The sequence below is a fragment of the Phascolarctos cinereus genome, unplaced genomic scaffold (genome assembly GCF_003287225.1).
Source record: "Phascolarctos cinereus isolate Bilbo 61053 unplaced genomic scaffold, phaCin_HiC Scaffold_9;HRSCAF=440, whole genome shotgun sequence".
NCBI classification, from domain to species: Eukaryota; Metazoa; Chordata; class Mammalia; order Diprotodontia; family Phascolarctidae; genus Phascolarctos; species Phascolarctos cinereus.
This window is the reverse complement of record NW_027556402.1, coordinates 148624599-148637430: the sequence shown is the minus strand read 5'-3', so window position 1 is coordinate 148637430 and position 12832 is coordinate 148624599. Positions and strand designations below refer to the sequence as shown.

The 12832-nt window shown below is 36.8% G+C and overlaps 1 protein-coding gene across 9 annotated transcripts in view; it reads right to left on the bottom strand.

Moving 5' to 3' along the window:
• The window catches only part of FRYL (FRY like transcription coactivator), a 292081-nt gene that overhangs the window by 84957 nt on the left and 194292 nt on the right, over positions 1 to 12832 (bottom strand). For 8 of the 9 annotated variants that reach the window (XM_020990364.2, XM_078148492.1, XM_078148491.1 and 5 more), the window contains 4 exons: positions 11507 to 11702; positions 10064 to 10188; positions 7782 to 7839; positions 4572 to 4663 (listed from right to left, as the gene is read on the bottom strand). In XM_020990364.2, coding sequence (XP_020846023.1) covers positions 4572 to 4663; positions 7782 to 7839; positions 10064 to 10188; positions 11507 to 11702 — 471 coding nt within the window. The remainder of the gene's footprint in view (positions 1 to 4571; positions 4664 to 7781; positions 7840 to 10063; positions 10189 to 11506; positions 11703 to 12832) is intronic. The other variant, XM_078148490.1, reaches the window with a different exon arrangement.

Below are 12832 nucleotides of genomic sequence, written 5' to 3'. Positions count from 1 at the left end.
AGGTTCCTATGCCAATTGGACTGCCAACCTGTTATTATTTCCATATGTTGTCTGGTGTTTTATCAGATAAACAAGTTATTGGTAAGGATATGTGTTCCTAAACTGAACAAGCATATTTTGTGAACATGTCATGTTTTAACACTAATTAGAAAATGACTCAATTCTATTTTTGTGGAGTTTTTAAAATTATCTAAATAATGGTGGTAGCACAATATTATATTTAAAAGCACAGTTAGAAATAAATTCCTTCTCTTAAAGACTAAGTATTAACGTTGTAAAAGTAGAACTTTACATTCTTGAAGCACAACAAAGTATTCAGGCTCTAATTTTATAATCTCCTTAAAGGAAATAAATACTTTTGAAGTCAAACTTAAAATACAATTTCCTATAGTCTTCTTTTGTGTTTTCTATACTTTCTGTTTTACCATTATGTCTGCACTTACGCTAACTATGAAAATATTTTATTATATTTCCTAAAAGACACTGTTTTTGATAAATCTAGTCCTTGCTAGTAGTATGGGACCTAAAATTCTTTTGTTAATAAAATAAAGTTAAAAAAATAAACCCAATATTTGATTTTTTAAAAATACCAGTTTTGTGTTTTAATACAATTTGACTTGTATTACTTTTAATATTTTGTGAGACTTTAATTATCATATGACATTTAAAAATACTGTTTTTGCCATGCTTATACCTTGGTAGATTAAGAGACTGCTTTTTTAAAATGAACCCAAAGTGTACATTAATCCCTGTGTGCTTTATAACAAATGTTTTATGTTTATGATTTGATGATCTCACATTTAGTTAATTACATATGATTATTTTGATTAAAAATGCTTTAATAAGCCTGAACATTGGTAGTTTTCTTTTTTCAAATAATAAATGTGACTTTCAATAGTTTAAATACAAAGCTATTTTCAGATAAAAATCCTATAAAAAGTTGTAGTCCATTATTTCAATGGATCTGTGAGCTCACTGATGTACAAATTTCTCTAAAAACATTAGCTGGCTTCACAATCACCCCATGTTATTCCTGCCCTTCCCATATATCCTCCACAGAAAGACCCAGGCTAGGCCTTCCTCTAAGTATTTTCACATTCTCATATCAATGTAGCACTTCACGATATGTTTATTCTTCTCTCATTACATGCACTTCCTTTTTCCAATCATACCTTTCCAGTATAATCTATATCTTACATCACTTCTCACACACAAGATAAAGGTAAATTGGCACATGATTTAAACACAAAAGGTAATACCACAAACAAATTAAGAGAATTTAGGAACAAATCATATATGCCACAGCCTACCTACACCTGACATACATTTATGTCTCCATTGTTCAGGTATCACCTATAATTTTGATGCTTCAGAGATGGTGTTGCTTCATGATGAGTAATCATGTATTATCATTGGAAAAACATTGGTTGTTTAAAAAAATAGGTTTGCATATTAGGGAACATCTTAAAGCTGTTGAAAGTGCTATTCAATCTTTCAAAAGGAATTCAGCCCATTCTCTTCCTTGTACAATTCAGGGTCCAGCTTATTGCCCATGGGTATTAACCTAATGAGTGGCCCAACCAAATATACGTTACGGTCTGGCCAATAGACAATATTCATTAATTAGTTTTGTTCCATCTGGGCCATTAGGCTAATCATTCGTAAATGAACATGGAACTCACTGACATAAGGTGTAGTTGCAATACAGTATTATGAACAGTCCAAATAGTAAGATGCTAGTCATTCCACAGGTAGAATAAAATAGTACTGGGCTAATTCCAACATCTCATTTGGGAATTGGTGAGGTGATACATAAATAACTACTGATGTACTCTTACTAATATGTTTTCTTTTGATTTTTTAAAAAATTCATGTTAAGCCTATTTTATATACTTAGACGAAACTGCTCCCATGGATTTGGATACTCTCTCCAAAGGTCTGGAGATAAGTTCCACAAAAGTTGAATATTAAGAAAGACATAATTCTGTTCACTTTCATAAAAATGAAAATTGAATATAAAATTGAAAAAGGGCATGCAATTTACCTAAAAATGTTCAGATAGATATAAGAGGGGACTATGGTATAAAACCAACAAATGCTGAAAACTGGCTAAGATATGCAACATTAAATTACAGTTAAGAAATTAATGAATCACATCTGGCCTAGAGTACTACAATGCACTCCTAATTGATCAACCTAACTCAAGTCACTCTCCACTTCAGTTCATCCTCCATACTGCTGCCAAAGTGATTTTCCTTAACCACAGATCTGATCACAGAACTCTCCTACCCTTTCAACTTTTAAAAATCAAATTTTAAAGCCCTTCACCACTTTACCCTAACCTATGTTTTTAGCCTCATTATATATTTCTCCCCTTTCTGCACTTTGCAATCCAGCCAACCTAGCCTTCTTTCTATTCTTCAGACATCCCTCTCTCTCCATCTCTGTGCCTAGGCACCAGCTGTCCAACATGCCTAGAATGTACTCTCTCCTTATTCCCCCTTTTTAAGAGTCCTTCTCTCCTGTTAAGATGCAGCTCAAGAATTACCTTCTACATGAAGCTATTCCTGACCTCCTCCCTCAACTGTTAATACCATCCCTCTCAAATTATCTTGTATGTAACTACTTTATTCTAAATATACATGTATGTCATTGTCTCTCCCATTCAAATATGAGCTCCTTGAAAGCAGAGACTGTAACACTAATTCATTTTTGTGTGTGAGGCAATTGGGGTTAAATGACTTGCCCAGAGTCACACAGCTAGTGAGTGTTATGTGTCTGAGGATGGATTTGAACTCAAGTCCTCCTGACTCCAGGGCCGGTGCTCTATCCGCTGTGCCACCTAGCTGCCCCTGTAACACTAATTCCTAACATGGCACCCATTACACAGTAAGCCCTTAATAAATATGTCTTAATTTATAACTCATAGGACCATAGATTTAGGGCTATAAGAGCTATAAGAAGTCATCTAGTACAACATGTAGGCAGAGAAGGGAGCTCAACCCAGGAATCCAGATGTCTAAGGTCTCTTTCAGTTCTACAAATCATTAATTTTATGATTGTGAGTTCTATCCAATAGCACTAGCCTCTATGACCTGATCTGAGGTATTCTTGCCAGGAAGTGAAAGTGAATAAAGGAATCTGAGAGAAAATACAGAGCTAGAAAGAGAAGCCTAAATAGTCATTTAAACTATGTTTTTAAGGTTACCACATTCAGGATGACAGTCAGAATCTATTGGCTGTGACATGTACAGTACAATAAGAAAAGTATTTCTTGAGTACTTGCTAAGAATAAGGCACTGACTGAGCGATACAAAGAGGTACCAGAAATTACAAACTAGTCCTAAAAAACTACAATCCAGAGTCAGAGGGATAATATATACATACATAAAGAACTACATAGCAATGCAACACTAGATGGTAAACTCTAAGATGTCACAATGTCTTAGTTGGACCTGGCACACAGTAGATGCTAAGTGTAGACTAAAACAACAAGGAAAGACTATAAGAATGACATCACAAAACACTATGAATAAATGCTAAATGAAGGGGACAAATAACGAATATGATGAATTCATAAGGAGAGACAATTCACTGGAAGGAGAGGCCAAGGGTGATGTGGAATAACAACTTAAATAAATATAATGAAAGTCTGCAATGTAGGGAGTCTCGTATAATTTTTAAGTGACTTTATAAATTTTTATAATGTTTATAAATTTTTGTATTTGTCTAAATTATAAGGTTACTTAAAAAAAACATGCACTTATGCCAACTGGATTATTTATATTACTTTTCCCATCCTGTCATAGATGGTATGGTTAACTGACATCACTTTCACATTACCATTACACTAAAACTTGTTGTAGTGTAGTAGGATCATAAGTCTAAAGATTTAGAGCTAGAAGGGACATCAGGGCCCATTTTACAGATGAGCACAATGCTGAGGCCGAGCCAGGCAGGGGAAGCGACTTGCCCACGTCGCATAGGCAGTGAGCCCCAGGGGCAGGATTTGAACACAGGTCGTCTAACCTCAGAGCAAATACACTTCCTACTATAGCACTCTGCCTCCCTACTTCCTAAATAAGTACGGTTGTGATAACCAAGATAAGAAAAAATTCTCAGTATCCTGAGGTTTATAATAAAGAAGACAAATTAGACTTGCTGTGTTTGGCCCTGGGGGCAGAACCAGGAAATATCAGAGAGGCCAATGTAGGCTCCTCACAATAAGCTACTCCAAATGAGTGAACAGGGTGGGCAGCCTCAAGTGACCATGACTTCCCTCTCCTGGGCAGTCTTCAGCCATTTGTCAGGCATGCTGTAGAAGGGGCTCCAGTTCAGGCATGGATAAGATCTGGTGGCTTTTGTGGTCCCTTCTCACGCCAAGACACTGTAAGTCTGTGAGGCTCACAACTGCTGCATAATTTGACTCGACCGTAAATATTATTCTATGGAAGTAATGGAGATTGATTTTCCTCAAGAAGTTTTTTGTTTCTTCTTTTGCATTTCAAGGAGAGGAATGCTCAATAGCATTTCACCATTATTGCTCCAAATAAAACAACTCCAACACCAACCTGTGGCTGACGACACCAGCATCTGCCAGCAATTCAAATATCCGTACCAGCTGCACTCGCAAAATATCTCGACGCCTGCGCCGTTTCATATTCTGTTCCATATCAAAGAGAATATGGGAGATATATTAAAATTTATGCAGTGATAGCTTACCTTTTTAATGAACTTTAAAGACTACAAAGGGTTTTCCTCACAACAGTGCTGCTGTTACTTCAAGTTGTCTGAAATCTCTCATTCATACAAAACATCATTTTCAGCATTCTGCCAAGTACAATATTCTCAATGAGGAGAAGGTAAGTAAATATATTGAATTTTTATTTTATGATAACTTCTGTGAAGAATGTAAGATTCTATATCTAGGGAGGCTACATGGTACAGTGGAAAGGAACTGGATTTTGGAATCAAAGGACCTAGGTTCAAATCTGGTTTCTGCCTCGTACTGCCACTTGAACAGATCACTCTTTGAACCTTTTGAATCATCCATAAAATGGTGACAGGAGGTTGTGCACGCTGATCTTGAAGCTTACTTCCAGCTCTAGATCTATACTCTTACGGTCCAATTTTTAAGTTTCTTAAGCCTTTATTAGTAGCTAAATTAAAAAACTATGCACTAAAGGGAACAGGATGTACAAGAGAGTCCTGAGTTTCACTGAAATCAGAGGAAAGAAGCAGGAACACAAACTCCAAAGAGACTCCAAGAAGTCCCAAAATTTCTGATAAGTTGTTAGGCAAAAATTATAGTACAGAGAAGCAGACTAAAAGAAAAGGCCAAAAAGAGGCTTGGGCTTTTGTTGCTAATGATAAGAATAACCAATTATTGATGACAGAACATAGCATGTCCCAAAAGTCTTAGAGAAGTTTCATGCTATTGAAGCTTTTATTCAAATATCTATGGAGAAGCAGTGTGGTGTAATGAATGAAGTCAGAGCCTTGGAGGCAGGACAACTTGAGCTCCAGATCCCCTCTGTCTGGCACATGTGACACTAGATCTTAATCTCTTAGTGCCTCAGGCAGCTAGCTCTCTAAAAACATAAGCTGCAGAACAGGTGGTGACCTACCATTATAGGGAGTTTTGCTTTTTGGGAATACCCTACAAAAATGAAATCATAGGTCTAGTTAAAAAAAAAACCAAACATTTAATCAGTATACACTAGGTCAAAGGCACTATATATATAGGATACGAAGATGAAAAGAATCCTTATTTATAAACTATATTCCCACATTCTTTGACTTATCATTGTTGATGTACATGTCAGTTCCCACTACTCAACTATGGGCTCCTCGATGGCAAGGATGACACTCTAATTCATTTTTGTATTCGCCAGCATGTCTCAGAAGTCTCAGTGAAGTTTTAAGCTACACTTTTTTTTCTTAACTGGACCTGTGATTTAATTAGTATAGGGTGTGCCAGATCTGAATCTTGGGTTGTCCAGACTCTCCAGATGTGACTTCCATCTATTACACTGTATTGCCTCTCCACAGACACTCAAATTAAATTGAAATAAATTTCTCTTGGAGAATATCAAAGGACTTGGAGCTGAAAGAAACCTAAGAGGGGAGGACAGCTGTCAGAACAATGCTTGTTCTACTAACCCAGTGCTGTAATGGAAATAAATTTTTCCTACAACTTTGTTTCAGTTCAAATTATATTCTCACAGGTGGAATTAACATCAGTTGGGATATGTCTCTGATTTTGTTAAGCACTTCTCTGCTCCCATTATAATCATCTAACACATCACACCTGGATCATGCTAATAGTCTCTTCTAATTTCAATCCATTCTACACACTAATGCCAAAGTAAACACTCATCACACCATCCCTTTGGTGAAAATGGTATAACAACTCTCTCTCCTGTCTATTTCTTATGCCTTTCTGGCTTTTAAAACTTTCCATACAGTGGTGCTATACAACTATTTAATCTAATTTCCCAACATGCATCCTGTTCATCAGGCTGATTTCCTCATTTTCCCTAACAAGTCCTATTTGTTTCCACCTACATCCATTTTTTTTTCCTTATGCCATTTCCCTCTCCATTAATTGCCTCCTCCTTCCTCCTGGTTAATGCAAAGGAGCAGGCAGTCTGGTGTAGAAGAAAGTATATTGGTTTTGGAGGCAGAAAACTTGACTTTTAAGTCTCAGCTCCAAAAACCTACAAGCTAAGTGTGTCAGTAGTACAGGGCAGAACAAAGAACATGAGTGCTGAAGTCAGAGAACACAGATTCAAGTCCTGGCTCTTCTACTTGTTACTTGTCTGACCTTCAGTAAATCACTTCACCACTCTGGGCCTTAGTCGCCTCATCCATGAAATAAAGACATTGAACTGGATGGCCTTTTAAAGGTTTCTTCCAGTATAACACTCTACCAAGGGTTGCTGTGAGGAAACCATTCTGGAAACCTTAAAGCCCTCTCCATTCATTACCCAATGTCAAGGTCCAGTTCATGTACTACTTCCTTAATCAAATCTTCTCTGAGTTGTTCCAGCCTGCCCTGATCTCTTCTCCCTTCTGAATACAGATTTCACAGAAACCACGCACTTATAAGCACTCCAGAGTCCTCTATTCACTTCATCTAAGTCTTGCCTCCCCTAACTAGAATGTGAATTGTTTAAGTTCAGGAATCACCACTTACATAATGTGGTATCCACCACAGCACCCACCTTAGTAAGAAACATATTAATATCTAATCTCTATACTCTCATTGACTGAATCACTTCAGCCCAAGTCAAGGGCTTTCCAATTTAAACATCCCAGAGATTCATCCTGAGAATATATACACATAGTAGAAATGGCTGGCTCTGGATCTAGAATGCTCCTTGTTCTCTACTTTCTGGAAAACTATTTTTAGTCACAAAAATGTATGTGTTAGGATAGGACTAGTCTTGGAAGTAGCAGAGAAGGATATTTTATTAGGTATTGTAAATTTGCCTTGTCATTTCTTCTAGTTTCAATCTCAAACAAACAAACAAAAAAAGTATGTAGTATGAGAACACAGACTGGCCGTAAGAGTTAGGAGACCAGGATTCAAGTCATTTAGGCAACTCGTCTTAGTAGTGATAGAGAAATATTATTTTTCTTTTTACTCAATTGGTGTAATAATTCAAAAATTCACTATCACACACAGATGGGAATGGAAAAAACAATGCTCTTATCGTACTGTGATGAGAAAACACAACTTGTGATTTCAATGCTCAAAATCACTCAACCATTCTCACCTCTGGCCTTCTTTCAAGTGCTTCTTTAATTATAGGGTGCAATTCTTCTATTAGCTCCCTAAAAAGAAAAGACATAAATTGCTACATTAATAACCAGCTAATATAATCAAACTTCACATGAAAATATTATACACATAAACCTTTAATTTAAGATTAGAACAAACAACCCTAATGCCAATCTTAATTATTGATTTTTAGCATTCAAATTGTCTTGGAAACAGAGATTGGGTCAGTCAATTTTCGTATCATTCAAGTATTTCTATATATGCTTTCTACTTATTTTCTAATAGTGAATTCTTTACTAACTAACTACAGTCTCTGAAAAGAATACACTAAAAAAAAAAACGAAACCTAAGAAACAAAATCTGGAGACTCAGCAGCAGAACTTACTGAAAAACATGCAATCAAAATAGTTCTTTGGGAAAATTTAGTGGCATAATATGCCTTTATTTCATTATAATCATAAAATGATTACTTATCAATGTTTAAAACATTTAAAGTTTTAGTTTTCTGTTGAAGGTTGAGGTAGAAAAATTCAGTTTACTGAAAATTCAACAAATGTTTATCAATTGCCTAATATCTGTAAGGCACTGAGCTAGGTATTAATGGCAAATGGATGAAATAAGACATTATCATCCCCCTCAACGATTTTATACTAGGGGAGATAAGACAGCTAGATCTGAGGTTAGAAGGCATATGTCTGAATATTAGTTTTGCCACTTACAACCTGTGTAACCTTGGGCAAGTTAATTAACCTCCCTGGGCCCCACTTTCCTCACCTATAAAACAAGGAGGTTAGAAGTAGATGTTGAAAATCTTTTCAAACTCAAAAATCTATGATGCTTACGAAGATATGGACACAAAATATAGAATACAAATTATAATACAGTGAGTGCAAAGGAGAGGTCCAAAAAAAGTGCTATGAGAAATTTAAAGAAGAAAAGGTCACTTCTGGGGGAGAGAATACAAGGAAAACCTTCACAGAGTTCTCCATATTTCATCGGGGGCTGAGAGCTCAGAATCAAGAATTCCATTCCAGGCACCAGAGACAGGAAAGAGCTGTACACTAACAGGAGGGCTCTGGGACAGAACGGAGGAACAGTTTGGCTAGAAAGGAAAGGTCACAAAAAGGAGTAATAGAATGGCAGGTTGTGGAGCAGGACTGTGAAATATCTTAGATACACAACTAGAGAACTGCTACTTTATTCAAGATGTAATAAGGTGGTATTGTAGCCTGCTGAGCAGGGAAGGGATATGGCTGCACTGGACATTAGGAGTATTATACAGGTGGCAGTAGAAAGGATGGATTGGAAAGGAAAGAAATTGGAAGAAGGAAGAACAGTTAAGAAGATATTATAAAAGCATAGGCAAGAAGGAATATGGTGAGGCCTGATATAAGGCAGTGGTAGTAGAAAGAGATAAGATTTGAGTGATATTTCAGGGGTAAAATTAATAGGACATGGCAAGTGACAGGATGTGGAAGGTGAGAGAAAGGGAAGAACAAAGAGTGACTTTAAGGTTTTAATCCTGGGTGACTAGAAGGATGGTGGTAATGAACTACAAAAAGATGGAAGTTAGGAGGAGGGGCAGGTTTTGGGGAGCAAGTTTGAGAGTCTAAGAGGACATATAAGCAATATGTAAAAATGCAGTATTAGAACTATATAAAAATATATATTTGATAGCCATCCCCACAGACACAATACTTAAAATTACAGAAGGAAATGGGATAGCCAATGAGGATATAGAGAACTAGGCCCCAGTTAGATTTCTAGAATGCTGAAGAGGCAAGAGGAGGTTTGGTCATGCAAATAATTGACGACACTTGGTGAAAAAATATGTATTGGCATATGATACCTTGTACTGCTGATAAGATTAATTAGGGACATCATTAAGAAAATGAAAGAAAGATCAGACCTGGACAACATTTTTCTCAAGCAGAATGAAAGAATGTGCTTTATAAACACCTAAAGCACTAAGAATACTGGAGAATTAAAAACACATAAGTGTTTCATTTACTTTATTTAAAATCTAGCCTACTTTTTGATAAGTCTGTAAATATAGCATGATACTTGAGGAGGAGAAAAAACAGGGATGCATCATATTAAGGCTCAATTTTCTTATAAAACTAAATAAGGATGGTAGATTAATTTTTCAAAAATCACTACATTTAAGAGATGAAGAAACATTATCAAAATCACTGCTCCTAGAATTCTAAATAACTAGCTAATTTTTCTATTCATTATTTACTTATATAGAAAATATAGAGACAAGATAATAATTACCTAAAAGCTCCTGGGTTGGTCCTGCCAAGACCAAGAACAAGGGATTCAGTTATTTCCATGCTCTCAGAGCGCATCATTGGAACTATGTGCTTAAACAAGGAAGAAGGGGATGGAATGCCAATAATCTAGGGGGGAAAAAATACTGTGTTTTTATAGTAGACAAAGTAAACCTACAATCTCATAGCACTAAAAAGAACAAAAATAATTTAACATGTTAAACTATTTTTTGATCAGGGATAATGAATAGACAGACATAAACATTATACAAGCAGCACCGGAAAAACAAATCAATAAAATTGGCATAACTCAAGGTGGTTAAATAATTTGCCCAAAGTCACACAGCAGGTTAATTACAACCCCAAGCCTAGAACTCAGGTATCTTGACTCCCAGTTGGATGATCTTATCCCTGTGCCGGGCTAGCTCCCCCACCATTTAGTGTTCCATATAGCCTTTTGGATGCTGGTAATGTGGCACGGTGGGGAGAATAGTGGGTTAGAAGACAGCGGATCTGATTTCTTAGTTTGGGCTCCAAAACTCCCTTTATGACTTGGGCAAATTCATTTAATCTCAAAGGGCCTTAGTTTTATTCTTTATGAAATGAAGCAACATGGTGTAATGGAAAGAGTCCTGAATTTGGAGCCAAAGCACTTGAGTTTGAATCTTGGCTCTTGCTGTGAAGCCTTGGGCAAGTCACTTAACCCATCTGGGCTTTAGTTTCCTTATTTGTCAAATGAGAGTGTCAGACAAGGTGAACTCCAAAGTCCCTTCTGCAATAAACCTATTATTCTAGGCTCCTAGGACCGGATTATCTAAATGATCCAAGACAAGATGCAAAGCACCAATATCAAAAGGGAGGTTGCAATCACCCACCTCCTAGATTTACTTCAATTCTTTCTGACATCAGAGGCTGTACTAATGGCACCTGTTTGGTTGTTGCAGGTGTAAATTAAAAAGCCTCTGTGCTACCTTTTCACAACAGGATTCTATAATTTTGTGATATTAACTATCACCCACTTACCTGGATATCTCCTAAGTATCATCCTTGCCTCTTATCCGATTATGTATGAGCGGAAACTTCAGGCACTCAGACAAGATCCTACATTTCTCTCGTTTGCATTGTTAAAATTATACTTACCTTCCAATGCTAGAAAAAGGAATAAAAACTACAAGATATGCTATAAATACAATATTTTTTTAATATCCATAATCATGATCTTGGGAACTATGGCTTTATTTACTATGAAAAAATGTATACACGTGATTAACATTTCATTTCTTTCTAAGTAAATAAATCTTTACTAATCTAAGAAAAACAAATAAATTGGAAAACAGAAAGGAATGTAAGTGATCGTTTAATCCACTTACTTATCTGACAGAAAACAACCCTATGATTGTTTTACTCAACTATTCAGTGTTACTATGGAGAGACTTGCAAGACTTACTTTAGAATCAATGCCACAGCCACTGTCAGGAGTAGATGCCAACGTCTCAGGAGGAGAACACCTCATGGAACCGGTGGACGTTGAAGAAGATGAGCATGTGGCTGCGCTACAGCAAAGAATCAGGTAGTTTCTCCAAAGTCCAATGTAGGAATCACTGCTTATGGTAGCATTGACTTTTTTAGCATTAATGGGGCTACTAGACAAAGATAAAAAGGCAGATGCAAATTCAGCATAATACACTGTCTTTATTGCAGCCAAGAAATACACTTATTAAATATATTTCAGAAAATTCACCGAGACGTCAATGGGTTTCTGATCTCATCTGTGGAGACAATTTCTGCCACCAGTACAGACTATAGTTAATCTCATCCTATGAATACATATTGATATGTGTATCCACACAAATGCATACACATAGATTTATATAAACAAACATATCAGAGACAGAAGAGATTTCCTGGCATGGCAGGCACAGAGATAAGAAATATAGTATTACGTTTGAGAAACAAGAACCGGCCAGTGTGGCTGAATCATAGAACAAACGGAACAGATGAAAGCTTAAGAAGACTGGAAGGATAGGAAGGGACCAGCTTAGGAAGTTTTAAATGGCAAAGGGAGGAATTTATATTGGAGACTGGATGTAAAGGGGGTCACAGCAACAGGGAGGGAGGGAAGGAGGAGGAACATCATTAGACTCACCCTTTAAAAAAATTTCTTTTGGGAGATGAGTGAAGTATAGACTGGAAAAAAGGGAAAGAACTGAGGCCATGAGACCTGATATAAGACTGTCATAATGGGTCAAGTCAGAGGCGACTAGGGCCTGAATGAACTAGGCCAGTGGCTGCGTGAGGTGGGGGAAGGAGAGGTATATAAGCTGTGTTGTGGTACACACAAAATTTGATAGCAGAATGGATATGTGAGAATAAGAAGTACAGGATGACATGAGGGTTGTGAGCCTAAGTGACTAGAAGGATGTGGTAGCCACTACAGTAATAAGAAAATTGGGAAGAGGGGACAGAATGAATTCTTTGGATATGTAAATATGTAAACGATAGTTAGCCTGGCGGTAGTGGAGATTAGCAAAGAGATTAGGTCTAGATATACAGATCTAAGAAGCATCTGCCCAGAGATGATGATTGAACCCATGGGAACTGAGGAGATGACAAAGCAAGATCTTGCAGAGAGACAAGAGCACCTATCAGAGGAGAATCACAGAGAGCACTCTCCAAAAAGAAAGAAAAGAAAAGGGAGAAACCCCAGAGACAAGAGAATACCCAGGAAAAGAAAGCGAGTAATCACATTATATGCACAGAGGTCAAGAAAGTC